A 17,698-nucleotide genomic window follows, 5' to 3' on the forward strand; every position below is an offset into this window, starting at 1 on the left:
ATCAGGCTTTGTGGAGCAAGGACACATCTAAAATGTGCACTAAAGAGCACTAAACCTTAATTTATCATTTTTAATGTTCTTTGTTCACAAGAACAAAGTCGACCATCTATCGCCCGAAGAACATCTCCAGGATTAAAGGACTAATGTCTCAGCCAGATCTAGAGAAACTCATCCATGCGTTTATCTTCAGTCGCATTGATTATTGCAACAGCGTCTTCACAGGTCTGTCCAACAAATCAATTAAACAGCTGCAGCTGATCCAGAATGCTGCTGCTCGAGTTCTTACTAAAACCAGGAAGATAGAGCACATAACACCAGTTTTAAAGTCCCTACACTGGCTCCCTGTAGCTCAAAGAACAGACTTTAAAATACTGTTGTTAGTTTATAAATCACTGAACGGCTTAGCACCACAATACATTAAAGATCTGCTGTTGTTGTATCAATCTTCCAGACCTCTCAGGTTCTGGTTCTGGTCTGCTCTGCATCCCCAGAACCAGAACCAAACGAGGAGAAGCAGCTTTCAGCATCTATGCACCACAAATTTGGAACAAACTTCCAGAAAACTGAAACAGCTGAAACACTGACTTCTTTTCTTGTTATTTTAAAGCTGACGCTGTAAAATGCCTACATACACCGAGTATTAGACTTTTAGTAGGATCGACTAATAACATAGCCGAAGTGAGCACTCTTTCAAACGAACAATCTTCAAACAGTAGAGAACCAATCACGCTACAGCTTTAGATGTTGCTCATGTAGAGAGCCAATCACGGTAGAGGTTTGGAGGAAGTGTTGTGGGAACGTTCCAAGCTAGTATAGGACTAAATATACGTACAGCCTAAACGGTTCTTCATTGCTTTCATTATATTAAAAATAAAATGTATGTGAGAATATATAGAAACATCACGAATTGTTCTGAAGGGTTCGTGTTAATTTAGTGGTCATTTGACACACTACACGTCAGCTTTCTCGGAGTCCCATGCTAGACGGCAAACGTTACCTTTCCAAAGCTGCCTCTGGGAGTTGGGGCTCCCAGTGTTTTCAGGTACGATTACATGTAGTGTTTATTCGTTTTTATAAATGTATTAGCTTTTATATTTTCAAATTGTACTTGCAGCATCGACTTAGTTCAAGGCATCAAGGAACGTAAACTTTTGGGGCTACATGCTACATCTAGGAACTAACACTGCACATCACCACAATCCCACCATTACCACAGTGAAAAATGACAGTAATAGCGTCGTGCTGTGGGGATGCTATTATATAGGGAAGTTGCATTGAGCTAAATACAGTGCAGTCATAGACGAAAATCTGGTATAGCAAGAGTTAGCTTCTAGCTAAACATCCAGCCAGAGGTAGTTTAGATCAAAGCATGTTCATGTGGCCCAGTAAAACTTCAGATCTATAAACCTTTGAGAGGCTCTATAAATAATTTGTGTTTATAATGTGAAAAAAATCTGAAATGTTCAAAAGTAATGTATACTTTTGTCGGGCACTATTCTAGTTTTAGCTTAAATGAAAAATAACCTGTATTGGCAAACTTTTCTTTCTTTAGTTGTTCCATCATGAGGACAAATAAGTCTTATAAACTCGTACTGCACAAGAAAGGTTTTGGCGGAAGTGGTAAGAAGAAACTTTGAATGCCTCAGTCAGCACCTATTGATGTAAATGTTTTAGTGGGATTGTATTGAAAATGAGCTTATTCACTGAGCAGATGATGAGCTGGTTGTCAACCCAAAAATCTTCCCTCAAGTCAACCTGGGAGACATAATTGAGATTGCTCACCCTACAGATGACTACAGGTGAGACGACTTAAAACAAGAAATGATGATCTGGATGGCTTATATTGTTTTGCTGAACTTTTTTTTATTTGTTGTTGACACTCGATGAGTGTGATATGACTGTGTCTTTTGGTTTGCAGTCCTCTTCTGCTTCAGGTGAAAAGCTTAAAAGAGGATCTTCAGAAAGGTAAATAAAGTGTTATCCTGGGGGATTAGTTGCATTGACTGAGGCTTGGTTGTTGCAGCAGTGGTGACCAACAAGAAGTACAGAACTAGAATAAGTTATAATTCACCTCTGTCAGTCTGCCCAGGACAAGCCACAGCTGGCTAGTGTACTGAAACTAGCCACCATCAGTGTGAATGTGTGCATGAATGGCTGAATGAGTGTAGTGTGAAGTGCTCTGGGATCCTCTGGACTTGATAAAGAGCTGTACAAGTACAGGCCATTTACCATAATAGGAGTGCAACAATAAATCCACCTCAATTTATTTTATTTTGGGAGTTCGGTGATCAGCTGGAACTTGCATGTGAAGCCGATCTCATCCACCAGTTTTATCTACTTTCTAAGAATCAACCACTGTCTCTTTGCACTGCAGAGAGAGAGGACTGACTGACAGACCCACCGATCAGGTCACGTCTTAACGTGCGCGGTTAACTATAGTCACCCCACTGTTGTTGCCAATTTAGAAACTTTGTTGCTATACTTAGTGACTACTGATTTCAGATTTCTTTCAGACGAAAAAAAAATGAAATCAGAATCTGCAGGTCAGGTTTTTTAGTGATTGGTGTGTCCTTATATATAAATTGGCTATGTCCTTTCTCTCAAAATGTTGAGAGCAAGGACATAGCTCTCAACATTTGAGAGCTCAAATGTAGCTCTCACTATCTACTTTCATCTTAGTGGGAAATAATAAAAAAAAAATCTTTTGTCTTTGGCCACCTTATTTTTCTGGGTTGAACTTGAAGTGAACCTTGTGCAGAGAAAAGTTAGTTCTTTTTTGTTTTGTCACATTCTAAGTTTTTTTTTTTTACATCTTGGAGCATAAACCATCAAATCTGCCATAAATCTCTTGATGCCACACTGCAGAACCTTTGCAATGACTTCATGCTTTGCATCATCATGCTGGACATCATCTTCTTTTGCAGAGACCATCAGTGTGGACCAGACCGTAGCACAGGCTTTCAAGCTTCGTGCCTATCAGGATGTTATTGTTAATATAGTTGACCCTAAGGTATGCTTATTTTGACTGACTTTAACTTTGTTCACCTGCTGGTAGTGCAGAATTTCTAACAGATTTGTGTTTTCCACCAAAAGGATGTAACACTCGATCTGGTGGAACTGACGTTCAAAGATCAGTACATTGGCAGAGGAGACATGTGGAGGCTAAAGAAGAGTCTGGTGGGCCATGTGAATGCTGCCAATGCATACTCCACAATAACAAGGAAATCAGTTCCATTACCCCCACCCTTGAAGTGGCAACAACAAGAACAACATTCTTTCTGGCCAGGATATGTCATACATTTGTGAAGTTTTCATGGTTTCTTTTTACTGCAGAATTAAAGTGTAATATGCATTACCCAAGAAAAAAGCTCTACCCAGATAACAAAAAAAGCTGCATGAACTTCCCAACTAGGACTGAAATAAGATAATTCTGTCTTGTTATTTTTGCAGCCCTGAGAGACTGAACACATTTTTCTATCCTAGTGTAGTTTTTTTTGGCCGTTTGTTTAATACTGTGTGTAATTTATATCATTTGTGTTTTAGGTGAGCACATGTGCTTATGTGACTCAGAAAGTGGAGTTCGCAGGAATCAGGTACGTTACATTGGCTTCACAGGACTTGATGTTGAATTGACTTTGAAAAATTTTTGGAAACTTGGGATTAGAAGCCTGAAATGTAATTTTATTCAGCAATTTAGCAGTTTTAAGTATATTTTTTTTAGTTCTGTGCAAAATAAAATTATGCAATATAAGGACATATGACATTACAATATTGTTGTTCTACTTAAATTTTCCCTTCATCATTAAAATGTCCGTACTGTTCCTCTTGTGGTTTGTGATGTGGTGTCAAGATCTACTTTGCACTCAGAAAATGTGTCATTTATTGATCAAAACTAATGTGTTAAAGTCCTGGCCCTAAAAAATGTCTCTTTTAATCAGGAGTCGCCCTAGACTTTTTTGTTCTCCATCATTTGACCGACAGCATTAAAAAAAACAAAATCGGTCATCTGCTATTTTTACCCGTCAAATTATAATCATATTAACATATGCTACTTTGGGGATTTTTAGTTAATATTCACCTAGTTGAACCGTGAATCCAGATCCCATCACACATAAAGGAGATGAATGCATCTACCTTTTTCTCTGGAGTGACAAAAACCACTGATTGTGGCCCCAATAACTTATAATAAGTGAAATTAAACGACTCCACTTAAATTACCAGCACTTCACCTACTGCGGTCTGAACACACAGCTTCACAAATTCCTCCTGGTCCACATCTGCAGAGAAATCTGCACTGGTTGTGCAGCGCACTGCGCTTGTTACAGCCTGATTAATTTCTGCACCTTTATTTATTTCCTCAAGTTAAACTGCCGGGTCCTCTCTTTAGACTATAAATGGATTAACATAACATTGAAAACTCTTTAGTTTTCTCTATTCTAATGGAGACTGGAATTAAACGCGTCATGTCAGCCAAAGGTTTGAAATGCGCTTCCTGACCACACACTCCAAAGCGTCCAGTCCGTAACTCTTCAACACGCTGTCAGCTCCGGTCAGAAAGACGCATTTAGTTCAGTGTCCACCATAGCATATTCAGAAAGGATTGTATTTATTAATTGATTTTAGTTGCCTCTGGGATGAAATCTTTGCTTCAAGTCTATAATGTCTGCCCATGAGCACCAATCAGGGGTGTTAATAATAACCTGTCAAATGACCGACGGGCTTCAAATTTTCCCGTCATTTAAAAAATAACTGGTCAAATACGGAAAATATTCTGACCTGTGTTTTTAATGTCAGTGTGTGGCAAAAAGTTGTATAGTTTTTAATACAATATATGTAAACATCTGGTTTCAAGTTTACTAGGCAAACCTGAAGAACCGACAGTTTTGTTGATAAATCTGGTGACCAGAAACAATCATTTGTTATTACTAGATATGTATAAAAGATGGATTCTATAGAAAATCACAATTCCTAGTCCTGGGAATTCTGAGTCTGTTCAAAATGTCTAAAAAAAAATTAAATTGATTTTGTACGTCTTTGCCACTGGTATTTGTGATTGCACTGCATATTGCATTACGCATTCACTGACCACATAGAAGACCGTCTTGCCCACTGTATGTATTTTGAATAATTCTTTAGTATTGCTTTATTAAAAAACCCAGACAGCTAATTTCAGTCACATAATGTAAACAGAATCTCTAGAGTGTTTGCATAGAAAAAATTGGTTTCTGAATTAAAAATAGTTTTTGAGTCAAATCGTGACCTTAAAAATCAGAATCGAATCTCTGTATTTTACACATCAAACCCTTACTGGAAAGATAAAAAAGACACCAAACCAGGAACGTTACTGAACGGTCAAATACAGACTACAAAAGTTGTAGTGCAAAGTCTTATTTTATCAACATGTTAAGCAAACTGTTGAACAGCCTCTTTTGTATTTGATAATGTATTTGATAAAGTCCCGACTCCATCCCACAGGTCTCAGACATCTGCTCGGTCTAGAGAACCATTGCCTCATATGCGCAGTTAGACACAAAACATTCACTGGAGAGACTGTTTGACGGTTTTATATTGTAGTATTTAAGGTTCTGTAATTATTCCCACACTGTCCAGACTGAAAGGTTTTTCATGATATTTAAGTTTATGCAGTGATCCAACTAGATCAGCCTATGGAACATTTTCTCAATTAAACTTTCTAAGCTTCAAAGTAAACCTGAAGTCCTGCGTTACTGAACAGCTAATAACAGCTTGATTTTCCTCCACTGCTCAGCCAGTCCACATGGACAAAAATGTGACCTGCGACCGAAGTGTGCCTTAAGCTGACATCAAAACTGATAAATTCTGACATTTTGGGTGCTATTCTCCATTGGACACACTGTTTAGTTGAGGTTAATGTTTACTGTTGTTAATGTTTCTGTGTTTTTGGGGATTTTTTTTCAGAGCCCAGGCCAGTGAATTATGGGTGAAAGGAGAAAAAGTGACCTGTGGCTACATTAGCGAGAATACCAGAGTAAGTTATGAAAAACAAATGAGTAAGGAGCTTTCCTGGAGAGTCAGGCTTTGATATGGTGACATTTTTATAGCTAATTTTACTGATCCATAGTTGTACACAGTCTCATACAAACACTGTTAATATACACTGCCTGGCCAAAAAACAGAAGTCGCCACCTGAATTTAACTTAGCAAATAGGTACAAACCTCCTATTAGATAATTAGTGCATTGGCAATTATCTTTCAGCTGGCAATAGAATGCTGATCCAGAACGCAGCTGCTGATGTTCTCACTGACACCAGGAAGATAGAGCACATCACCCAGTTCTAAAGTCCTTCCACTTTAAAATACTGTTGGTTTATAAATCACTGGACAGCTTAGCAATACAAAACATTAGGAAGGTTGATACAACATCTGCTGTTGTTGTATCAACCTTCCAGACCTCTTAGGTCTTCTGGTTCTGGTTCTGCTCTGCATCCACAGAACCAGAACCAAACATGGAAAAGCAGGGTGGTACATAGAACAGCTTCTATGTAACACACATCTGGAACAGACTTCCAGAAAACCGCAGAACAGCCAAATCACTGAGTGCCTTTAAATCAAGACTAAAAACCCACCTGTTTAGAGTTGCTTTTGAACCATAATAAATGAAACACTTACCAACATTTTGATATGTAATAATGGCACTTGACTACCGTAAATATAATGTTTACACAGAAGACTGTGTGGTGTATTTTCATGTTTTTATGATGTAAAGCACTTTGAATTGCCTTGTTGCTGAAATGCACTGTACAAATAAACTTGATTACTTCATGACTTTCACCAGTAGTGACACCCGGCTGTTGATCATATGACTAGTGTGATGCGAAAAAGTTTTTCCATTGCAGTTCTGCAAAATACATCTATTTTATTTTAGTCAATTCAAATTCAATTATATTCAAAAATATTTATTAATCCCGTAGGGAAATTATATGTTGTTGTAAGTAATTAATTCAAATTCTTCAAAGAATATTGTAGACACGGCCACCTCATTATAGCGCAATAAGTTTTTATTTAAAAAAAATTCTTTGAAATTAACATGTTTCCGTTAAGAAAATTTATTTTAGTAATTTCAGTTTGTGCAAATATATTGCTATTGGAAATGCAGCTATTGCCAGAATTCATTTGGCTCAAATTATGACAGTGTGATTGAGAGACATGGATCGTCCTCCACAGACTTCACACCTGAACCTCACTGAGAATCTTTGATCTATTCTGTCTGGAGAAAAAGTGACCTGTGGTCAGACTCTTCCATCATCAATACAAGATGTTGGTGAAAAATTAATGCAACACTGGATTAAAATAAATCTGGTGATATTGCAGAAGCTTATCAAAACAATATCTGTGTGTGAGTTCTGTAATCCAAGCTAGACATGGTGAAAGGAAATATCATAATGTGTGATTTCATTTTATTTATTTTTTTCTTTCTTGTCTTACTTTTTTTTTGGTCAGGCAGTGTACCTCCATATATTTGACCCGATTTTCCATTCTATAGACACTGAAACATCATTTCACCACACTGTCCTTTTAGAAAAATAATGAAGGCATATTTGGAAACAAGGAGCAAAACATCCAAGTCAATCCTCAATACATTCATCTCATCTTCATAGCACTTCTTTCATGTTGAGTTATTAATTATACCAGCATGATGTTCTGGTTTCTCAGGTGGTTTTTAGATCAACGTCTGCTATGGTTTACATCTTCATCCAGATGAGCTGTGAGATGTGGGATTTTGACATATATGGTAAGTCATACTTGAGGGGTATCTAACTTGCAGCTCCTTCTTCTGCATCTTCATAGACAAAGGTTTTACTAGAATGTTTTACTTTTAGGGGATCTGTACTTTGAGAAGGCGGTCAGTGGTTTCCTGTCTGACCTGTTCACTAAATGGAAGGTTTGTGTCCTTTAGTTGTTGTTTTACTAACCTCCAGTCTTGACCTGTTGCTAAATTTATTCTTAGAGTGTTGTTCAACACTTCTGTTTGAAGCCCATTTTAAGCATAAGCTTTTATGTATTGCAACATGACTAAAAATAATAAAATGGACCAGGATTTGAAATCAAATAGAAGAAACCAAAATGAGGGGAGTTAGTAGGAGTGGGTTCCCCATATACAGAGGTTAGTTCTTAATGCATCCATCCATTAAGATCAGATTCGGTTCAGAGATCAGGAACCAAAGTGGTCAATCTAGCTTTTTTCATCTAAGACAGCTGGCCAAGGTTAAGCTTGGCCAGCCTGGTGCAGCATTCACCTCTAGCAGTCGGTGAAGGCAGACGCTTTTTTCCTCTTCTCCCCTCACTACCCATTCTCCCCCTGCTTGCTCTGTTTTTGTGCTGCTTTTTTGTAGCCTTTCTTTGCACATCCTCCAAATCTACAAATTATCTGGTTAACTAGTTTCAATGCAATTGATCAAATTTTCTAAATGAGAAAACTGTGGAGAGGAGAGTCCACTTGTACTGTGGGATACATACCCGGAGGGATACATCCTGGATTTATTTGGAGTCATGATAACAGGATTTCAGCTGTTTGGAGTTGGCAGATACCTGGCATATCGACAAATTTGTGATGGATTGGGCCGACTAGCGAACACTCAGACTGACATGCTGTGAGGCAGAGGCTGAAGTTGGTTGCGATCCTTTCGTAGGCAAACTTTGGACGCTAAAACTCACTAGCAGGATGGAATTGATCTTGGAGAAGTTGCTAATTCCGGCCCAGTGGGAATGACCACGCTAATTTGGATGACTGCAATTAACAGAGATGTACTTGTTGAGACTCTAGGGAGGATGAAAATTTCAAGTCTGCCTGATCTAAAGGAAATGTGTTTATTCTGAATCTGGCTCCCTTGTGTCGGTCTGTCTCAAATCTCCTGAAGTCTATGGAAACAAGTGCCCCTTCCCGTCCCCTCGCCCCTCCTGAAGTCACCCATGGAATTGTATGGTCTTTTACTTTAGACCAATATTTAGCTTATTGCTATCCAGAGAAACTCCTTGTAGCTTATACATTATGGAGTACTTATACTTATAACAGGAGCATCTAGTTTATATATTCACTCAACCCAGAACAGGAATCAAACCGATTAGCTACAACAAAAAGATCCAGAGGATTTCACTCAACCCAGAGTAGGAATTAGAACAAACTTAGAATCCAGAGAAACTCCTCCATCAGGGGTCTCAAACTCCAGTCCTCGAGGGCCGCAGTCCTGCAACTTTTAGATGTGCCTCTGCTGCACCACACCTGAATAGAATAATTAGGTCGTTAGCAAGGCTTTGGAGAACTGATCTACACAAGGAGGAGGTAATTAAACCATTTCATTCCAGTGTTTTGTACCTGTGGCACATCTAAAAACTGTAGGACTGCGGCCCTCGAGGACTGGAGTTTGAGACCCCTGATTCTAGACAAAGTACTTATTACCTTACATTATCAAAACAAGAATCCAGAGAAACCCCTACTAGTTGATAAATCACAGACTATTTATTCTTAAACATGGGGTTCTACTTTTTTGTTTTCTTTTTTTCTTCTTTTGCTCTTTCCTTTGGTTTGTTGTTGTGTTGTATTTTCTTCTAATTCATGTAAAGTACTTTGGATTGCCTTGTAACTGAAAATGTGCTATATAAATAAAACTCCCTGACCTCACCTTAATGTTTTTTTAGCAAGTTATAAATCAGCACAAACTTTGGAGCTTTTTAAATCTCTTTTGAAGACTCTCTCATGATCTGGCTTTTGTACACATTGACACAAATGTTTTTTGTGTTGTGTCCCTTTCCTTTCCAGTGTCTTTGTTAATCTAACAGTCTTTTAAGGTCTTTCCCCTGTCTAATGTTAGACAGTTGAATCTTTTACCTTTTGACGCCTTTTAGCATTTTGTTTGTTTTTTTCCTTGTAAAGCACATTTTACATCCTGAAAATGTGCTATGTAAATAAATTTGACCTTGACTTTATTCTTGTATTAGTACAACTTTCTTCTCATAACATTATGACTTTATTCTCATATTTAATTTCTTTTTCTTTGCCTGCCCTAATACTCCATTATATGTATTCCTGTAATAGTTCAGGTTGGATGTTAAAAATCACCAAAAGTTATGTATAAAAAAAAAACTTAAAAAAAGATGAACATTTATAACATTTCATGTTGACAGGAGAAGAACTGTAGTCATGAAGTGACCGTTGTGCTGTTTTCACGCACATTTTACAACGCCAAAACTTTGGGTGAGTGGATATGATGATTGATCTTATTCTTTGAGCAATATTAAAATAAGATTTTGCTTATGTTGTTAAACCCCTCAGAGGAGTTTCCTGAGAATCTAAGAGGATCCGTCAGACAGAATCATGAGGGACATTATTATGAAGACTTCTACAGGTAAGCATACCAACAGAAGGAAAGCCCATCACCATGGCGATGTTTGATGGAAGCAGTCAATATACACTTTTGTGATCAGGGTTGTGGCTCAGAATGAGAGACGGGATGAGTGGACGTCACTACTGGTCACCATCAAGAAACTCTTCATTCAGTACCCTTTTCTGGTTCGACTTAAAGAAGCAGGTAGTGGAGAAATCCAAATAATTTCTGACCTTATAAATGGATCAGGATCCATTTATAACCTAAAGTTTTTGTTCATTTCCTTTGATGCCAGCTGGTTTTCCTGTGGGTTATAATTCCACTGCCGTGCAGGGAAACTACCTGGAGGCCATTAATCTTTCTTTTAATGGTGAGTGGTGTAAGACTGAACCTCTTCTTGTATCATTATGGCTCTGTGTGTCAAGACATTTCTTTGTGTTGTAGAAAAAGCTAGAAACTTGGAAAAAATTTAAAGGTTTCACTTGGGTTTTACTTTTACTTGGGTTATGCATAAAATAGTTGGAGCAAATGGTTTTAAAGTATGAGGTTTAACCATTTGATGCAATGAACCTACAGTATAGCCCCCCAGTTAGTTTGAATATATGCTAGATGTATTGGAATGCATTCTTTGTGTTGGTCTGATATTTAGTTCTACAATGGTAAGAGAATTAATCTACCACTGTACGATTAACAGGAGTAAAAATGCCCTGGTAATTTTAAAATAAAAATGTGAAACATAATCTTATTTAATTTTTGACAGAGTAAGACAGTCTGTGACGGTCTCTTCTGTAAAATCTCCAACTGCAATCTGATGTCGATAACAACTTTTGCTCCTTTAGTTTCCATGGTTTCACTGCAGGTTTTGGGGGGACTGTCACTAATTGTAGTTAGAAAAATTTGTCTTTTTTTTTTTTTTGCAAGCCATGATCAAAGTGATGTTTAAGCCTTCATTCAACCAGATAGTGAGCAATGCACAGAAACAGGTGGAGGAGGGTGGTGCTAAATTACTCTATGAATTATAAGACAAATCCGGTCCATTCAGAACTTTTATCGGCAAGGCAACAAAAGAATATTAAACCACTAATAACCAGGCTGCTCCTAGTTAAGAGTAAACAAAGATTAATGCTGAAATTATTCACTGCTAAGATGAAAAGGATCAACAAGTTTGATGTCTTTTTGATGCTTGTGAAAATATGAGGCCTTTAAGTCACCAGATTTATCGATTTATTTGGATGACAATATGATGTCATCCAAACATAGAAAGTCTGTCATGATGCGATTTTGATTTAATTCACAAGTTGATACAATGCATCTTATCCCCTTCTAGCACATTAATTACATATATATACACTTGCAAAAATAATTCATAATTTGAGCACCATGCATTTAAATGAAAAAAAGCATTTTTTATTTTATAAAAAAAATAGATCACCTGTTCAAAATAATCTCGTGTTTTTCATGCTCTAGTGCATTTTTTTTAACCCGTTAGCTTAATATTGCCCTTAATGACCTTTCACTCATATAGAAACAAATGTGATAGATATTAAGCTTTAATAAATTAACAGACTTTTCAGTTCCTTTTTATGTACCAGTACATTTAAGAAGACTTTAAGAGTTCATCTTTTTTTTAGTGTCTCAAACAAAACATGTGAGCAGAACAGAACCACTTAACCTATTCTTCAAAATGGAAACACATTTCAAATGCATCATTTTAAAGATGAGGATGTTGTTGTGGAAATATTTTCATTTTGCCTCGATGTAATTGAATCATTAATAATTTAATTGATGTGGATTGTTGTATTGTTACACCTCTGGAAAATGTTTTACTCGTTTTACCTTACAAAGGCTAATATACAGTATGTTCTACATGTCTCCCTCAGTGTTTGACAAGCACTACATCAACCGTAACTTTGACCGCACTGGCCAGATGTCCGTGGTCATCACTCCGGGAGTAGGAGTGTTTGAAGTTGACCGTCTGCTTATGATACTGACTAAACAGCGAATGATTGATAATGGTCAGAAAGCAATCATTGTCTCCTCAAAAATGAAGAGAACATGTGAAGTGTGAATGAGGCGAACGATGAAATTGTGTTGACCTGTTGTAGGTATCGGTGTAGACTTGGTGTGTATGGGTGAGCAGCCACTGCACGCTGTGCCGTTGTTTAAGGTGAGACATTCTGAAGTATGAGCCTGTACTTGAGTTTCCATTAACCATAATATTGCGCAAATTTAAATTACCAAAATAAATTCACATAATGGAAACACGTCAGTTTTTGATAAAGTTTTTGTTCTAAGATGAGGTGGTTTTTCAGCTATATCAAAATAGATGTATGTTGCAAAATTGCAATAGAAAGACTTTTTTTCCACATCACACGGGTCACATGATTAATAGTTGGATGTTACTACTGGCGAAAACCACACAGAAGATGACAAGAAGTAGTAGGAGGAGGGTTTTTTTTGACAGTGTGCTGCTGGCTCCACCAGAGCTCTCACAGCATCACACAGTTCATAAAAGTTGGGTGTCATTCTAACGTGTTGAATTCATAGCTCTTCTGTAAAATCTCCAACTACAATTTCCCCAAAATGCCGCATACGTAGCCACTCCAACGTATAGGGGCTTGTTGTTACGTATTAGACGGCAATGTTTCCTTTGGCGGATGATGTTAAGCGCAATGGCTGCATTATGAATATATCTCATGTAACTGTTTGCTTTCACTGCTGCCAACATTTTTAATGACTTCTTGCGTGAACAAGCGTATTCACGTGTGATTTTAATTTCATTTCTTATTTAATGGAAACACCGCAATTGCAAAATTTTGCTTTTTCGGCGTTAATATAGATAAAGATTTGCGCAGATTGGTAATGGAAACATAGCTAGTGTTGTTGCTTCTGATACACTCATTTACAAGTTCTGTTCTGTCATTTCTTCTTAAGCTGCACAACAAAACGACACCTGGGGACTCACGTGTAGGAGACGACTACAACCTTCCCCACTGGATCAACCACAGGTAGGAGCAGTTAACTACAAATGGTAAATCAAGAATAAATATTTAGAATTAGGGGTGGAATTTCTTTAAAATCACGTAGACTAAAAATAATGCAGAGAAGCTCAAATATAAACACATACACTCTTACTAGTATTTAGCCAGTTACAGAGAAACCACACTTTCTGTTGCCATCAAAAAGCTTCTGACAAACGTCTTACTATTCTTCTCAGAAATGATGGATGCCATTTCATTGAATGGTTTTCTGGCAAAGTTCAGTTCTATTGTGTAATGGCCTTCAGTGTTTGCCATCATGATGAGTGTATGGAGAGTTCTGATCAGCACTGTACAGTAATATTCAATAAATTGGAATATACGGTATGCCCCGATGAGTCTCATTTGTCATATAAAAAAAAATTAAAAATAACAACCCTTATGCAGGTATTAAACATACTTCCAGTAAGCTCATATTTCTGTTTTTAAAATAGTTTTTCTTGGTCTTGTGTAAAATTCAAATTTTAAATGTCATGTAACTATAGTAACTATAAACAGAAAATCATCATACTTAGCAGAAATAAAAACTTCCAAACATCAATGTGCGTAATTAAACTGTGCAATGTGTTCCATCAGTGTGTGATAAAGTTTCTGAAATAAATGTGTTTTTCAATAATATTCTAATTAATTCAACAGGTCTCTACATATGAATGGCTCTTACAATTACTTTTACCAAATTATTTTCTTCTGAAAAGTAGCCGATTTCTGTTTTACTCACTCAATATTTGACATCCATTCTAAAGCACTGAAATGTTCTTAAATGTTTTTAAATTCTAATATAATTACTTTGAAAATGAGCCTTATGCTTCAGGGTGAATCCATTCACATCATTACTGTGAAATTCTGTAATGTGAGTATAATTGTTCAAGAATCAAAATTTGAATCCAGTTGTTGTTTCGGCCCTTAACTTTGAGGGTTTCTGACTTCTACTGTACAATGAAGAAATCAGGGTTAATGTTGTCTCTTTTCTGCAGCTTCTACACGTCCAAAAGCCAGAATTCCTGCAGCTCATTCACTCCTCGGATCAAACTGGCTGATCGCAAGGTACATCTTCTAGTCTTCCCAACTAATTAATTTACTATTATGTTTTTTTGTTAGCTAAACGTCTGAACTTACTTTGGTGAACACTGATCTTATTTCTAGCCTCATGCTGAGATCCAGAAGAGCAACAAAGACCACTGTAAGTTACCAGTCGCCATCTCACCTATTTGATCTGTTAGAAGGAATCCAACCCTGACCTGATGGACTCTTGTAGCTCTTTGTTCTCCAAAGGACTCAGACAACAGCCTGCCTATACAGGTAGATTACGATGCCTATGATGCTCAGGTGTTCCGGCTTCCAGGTCCATCACGAATTCAGAGGAGCTCCAACTTCAGGTAATCCAGAGCTTTTATTGCGCAGCTGATGTAACAATCTATATTAATACATAAACAATCAGTTATTTCACTTGAGCAGTCCCTTTTGAAAAATCAATATGAGAGAGAGTTTGTTCTATTGAACAGATGCTTCAGTCAATCAGTCAGTTTTATTTACAAAGCACCCTTCATACTAGATGCAGCTCAAAGTGATGTATAGATCAGTAAAAACAAACCCTCCAATTAAAACAAAGAATTACCCACCCAAAAACACACAACTGTATGGAATATATATTAACTGAGCGGAAATGATCCAATTCAGAAAATACAGTTAAAAAGATGGGTCTTGAGCTGCTCTTGAAGACGACATTTTCTGCAGCCCTCAGGTTCTCTCGCAGACCATTCCACAAACGGGTGCCATAATATTTTTTCCTCTCTTCTAGGATTGGTCGAGACAAAGAGATGAGTGGGAGGAAAAGCTGGGGGTCTGTGGACATCAGCACCGGCATCGGCACGTCTTCTCCTGTCCGCTCAGGGGGAACAGAGGAGCAGACGAGCCTGGCCTCCGATGACAGCCTGGGTCCTGTGTCCAACATGCTGCTGATCCCCCGAGGTCCTCCAGCGCAGTATGAAGTCAGCAGCTCTCTGGGATACACCAGCACCAGAGGTAACTTACTGTTTAGCTCTAGTGCCTCCATCGTGATGTGTTCACTGTGGTCACCTCCATGCTGCTCTTTAGAGTTATTGGAGAAAATGATGGACTCTCAGCGGGACTCCAGCGCCCCCGGCAGGTTCACAGTGGGCAGTGCTGAGTCCACCCTGCATATCCGTCCTGGAGGCTACACTCCTCAGAGAGCGCTCATAAACCCCTTCACACCATCCAGGATGCCCATGAAGCTGACCTCCAACCGGCGCCGCTGGATGCACACTTTCCCTGTTGGTGAGAAGACATCATTAATTCTTTTGACCATGAAATTGCACAAATCAAAATTATGAAAATAAATTAGCTAAATGGAAACACACTAATTTAAAAAAAAAACTCACATTTTTGAACTAGGATGAGGTGATTTTTCAGCCGTATTGAAGTAGACGTATTTCACAAAACTGCAACAGACTTAATTTTTTTTTTGCATCAAACGAGTCACGTAATTAACAGCTGCTGGATGTTACTAAAGAAGACGATAATGGTTTGATTTTGATTAATGAGGATAAAGGTTTGATTTTGTTCCTTTGACAATGACCAGAGCTCTCATAGCACCACACAGCTCCTAAAAAGTTGGGTGTCATTCTAACGTGGTGAATCCATAGTTTTTCTGTAAAATGGCCAACTACAATTTCCCCAAAATGCAGTATAAGAATAAGATGGCAACATCTCCTCTGATGGCTGATGATGAGTGCTAGTGACATGGCTGAATTGTGAAGATATTTCATGTAACTGTTTACATCTGTCGCTACCATGATTTTTAATGAGCTATGGCATTAACAAGGTTGGTCACGTTTGATTTTAATTTCATTTCTTATCTAAATTGGAAAATTGTGTTTTTTCAACATCAGATAAATACAGACAAAGATTTAGTAAAGAAAACAAGCTACTATGTTGTAGAGACAGGTCTACTCTATGAATCCCAAATCTTTGGGAAAAGTTTTTTCTCTATGATCAGGTCTTTACCAAAATGGAGACTTCTAAATATGCTACTATTCACCTAATTGGCAATGTGTGTTACTTTATTCTTCAGGTCCTTCTGGAGAGGCAATCCAGATCCATCACCAGACCAGGCAGAACATGGCAGAGCTACAGGGCAGCCAGCAGAAAGATCCAACTCACACATCTGCTGAGCTACTGGAGCTGGCTTATCATGAAGCCACAGGACGGTAAGACAGACTCACTCTGGGACCAAGTGTTTCTTCTGCAGTCAGTTTCCACCTGTAGTCAGGGAAGATGGAGAGATGCCGATTTGTCTTTGTCTTTAAGGCGAACAACCTCCAGGCAAGCAGGCGAGAACGGCCTTTACATTTGTGGAGGAACGGAAGAGTTCACTGGGAGTCCAGGGAGCAACAACAGCTGTGGTATCCTACTCAACCAGCCGTACTGCTGTCTCCTAGCTCTGTAGATTCCTGATGCAGCTCTCTCTTTCTCCCAGTGTGGAGCAGATTAAGAGTCAGACACAGGCATAAGCAAACTAAGCAGCCGCTTAGGGCCCCAGGGCCACTAAGAGGCCTCCTCAGTGGAGCTGTTTTTTGTTTTTTTTAGTAATAATTTCTAGGTCATTATAATATCAAAAACACACAATTTCACTATGAAGTGATTTGTTTTTACAATAATATACTGTATATTTGATAATGTATGTAGAAAATCAGGCCTGATTTTGTTTTGTTTTTTTTCACATATATTAGACTCTTATATGACCTCTAGCAAGGTCAAATCAAAGCACTTTAAAATGTTTGGCTGCTTTAAGGAAAATGTGTAAAAAAACAATGCATGCGTCATCAGTGTAAATAGTCAACCACAAATCTCTTTTGTGTGATTGTGAAATTGTGTGCAGGACCTCTGAGCAACCGAAGCTCCTCCTTCCAGGAGTTCTCCAGTGGTGCTGATCCGAGTGAGTCCATCCAATCATTGCTGGACTAAAATGAGATCTTTTTAAGGCTTGCTCAAATTGTTGTACAGCTTCACCAGCAGGCTGAAATTGTTATTAATCACCAAACTGATGATGACCATAAACCTTCAGAGGTGTGTTTAACCTGTGAGGGCTTATTGAGCTTTGGCAGACAGGGTTCTCCAGTGGGCGTCTATTGAGAGGGGTCGCAGGTAGAGACACCGCACACAGGTCATGTGGGATCTTCCTCCCTCTGTCCACTTCTTCCTAAGCTTGTTTCTTGAATCTCTCCTGGTTTTTCTGAGTTTTGTTATCTATAGCCAATCAGTTAGAGCTCCTTAATTTCC

General features: G+C 38.1%; 1 protein-coding gene across 7 annotated transcripts in view; it reads left to right on the top strand.

Moving 5' to 3' along the window:
* Nucleotides 1-543: 543 nt before the first annotated feature.
* depdc5 (DEP domain containing 5, GATOR1 subcomplex subunit) overlaps nt 544-17,698 on the top strand; it is a 45,772-nt gene continuing 28,617 nt past the window's right edge. For 3 of the 7 annotated variants that reach the window (XM_032565185.1, XM_032565189.1, XM_032565186.1), the window contains exons 1-25: nt 553-1,042; nt 1,553-1,620; nt 1,712-1,799; nt 1,919-1,965; nt 2,925-3,010; nt 3,094-3,177; nt 3,544-3,593; nt 5,938-6,007; nt 7,693-7,771; nt 7,860-7,921; nt 10,162-10,231; nt 10,310-10,382; nt 10,462-10,565; nt 10,657-10,731; nt 12,242-12,376; nt 12,467-12,528; nt 13,296-13,369; nt 14,374-14,443; nt 14,543-14,579; nt 14,655-14,775; nt 15,198-15,421; nt 15,494-15,694; nt 16,491-16,626; nt 16,727-16,821; nt 17,298-17,354. In XM_032565185.1, coding sequence (XP_032421076.1) covers nt 1,563-1,620; nt 1,712-1,799; nt 1,919-1,965; nt 2,925-3,010; nt 3,094-3,177; nt 3,544-3,593; nt 5,938-6,007; nt 7,693-7,771; nt 7,860-7,921; nt 10,162-10,231; nt 10,310-10,382; nt 10,462-10,565; nt 10,657-10,731; nt 12,242-12,376; nt 12,467-12,528; nt 13,296-13,369; nt 14,374-14,443; nt 14,543-14,579; nt 14,655-14,775; nt 15,198-15,421; nt 15,494-15,694; nt 16,491-16,626; nt 16,727-16,821; nt 17,298-17,354 — 2,158 coding nt within the window. In that variant the 5' untranslated portion in view covers nt 553-1,042; nt 1,553-1,562. Of the gene's footprint in view, nt 1,043-1,552; nt 1,621-1,711; nt 1,800-1,918; nt 1,966-2,924; nt 3,011-3,093; nt 3,178-3,543; nt 3,594-5,937; nt 6,008-7,692; nt 7,772-7,859; nt 7,922-10,161; nt 10,232-10,309; nt 10,383-10,461; nt 10,566-10,656; nt 10,732-12,241; nt 12,377-12,466; nt 12,529-13,295; nt 13,370-14,373; nt 14,444-14,542; nt 14,580-14,654; nt 14,776-15,197; nt 15,422-15,493; nt 15,695-16,490; nt 16,627-16,726; nt 16,822-17,297; nt 17,355-17,698 lie in introns of all 7 variants that reach the window. The other 4 variants (XM_032565188.1, XM_032565187.1, XM_032565191.1 and 1 more) reach the window with 3 other exon arrangements.

This window comes from Xiphophorus hellerii, chromosome 6 (genome assembly GCF_003331165.1).
Source record: "Xiphophorus hellerii strain 12219 chromosome 6, Xiphophorus_hellerii-4.1, whole genome shotgun sequence".
NCBI lineage: Eukaryota > Metazoa > Chordata > Actinopteri > Cyprinodontiformes > Poeciliidae > Xiphophorus > Xiphophorus hellerii.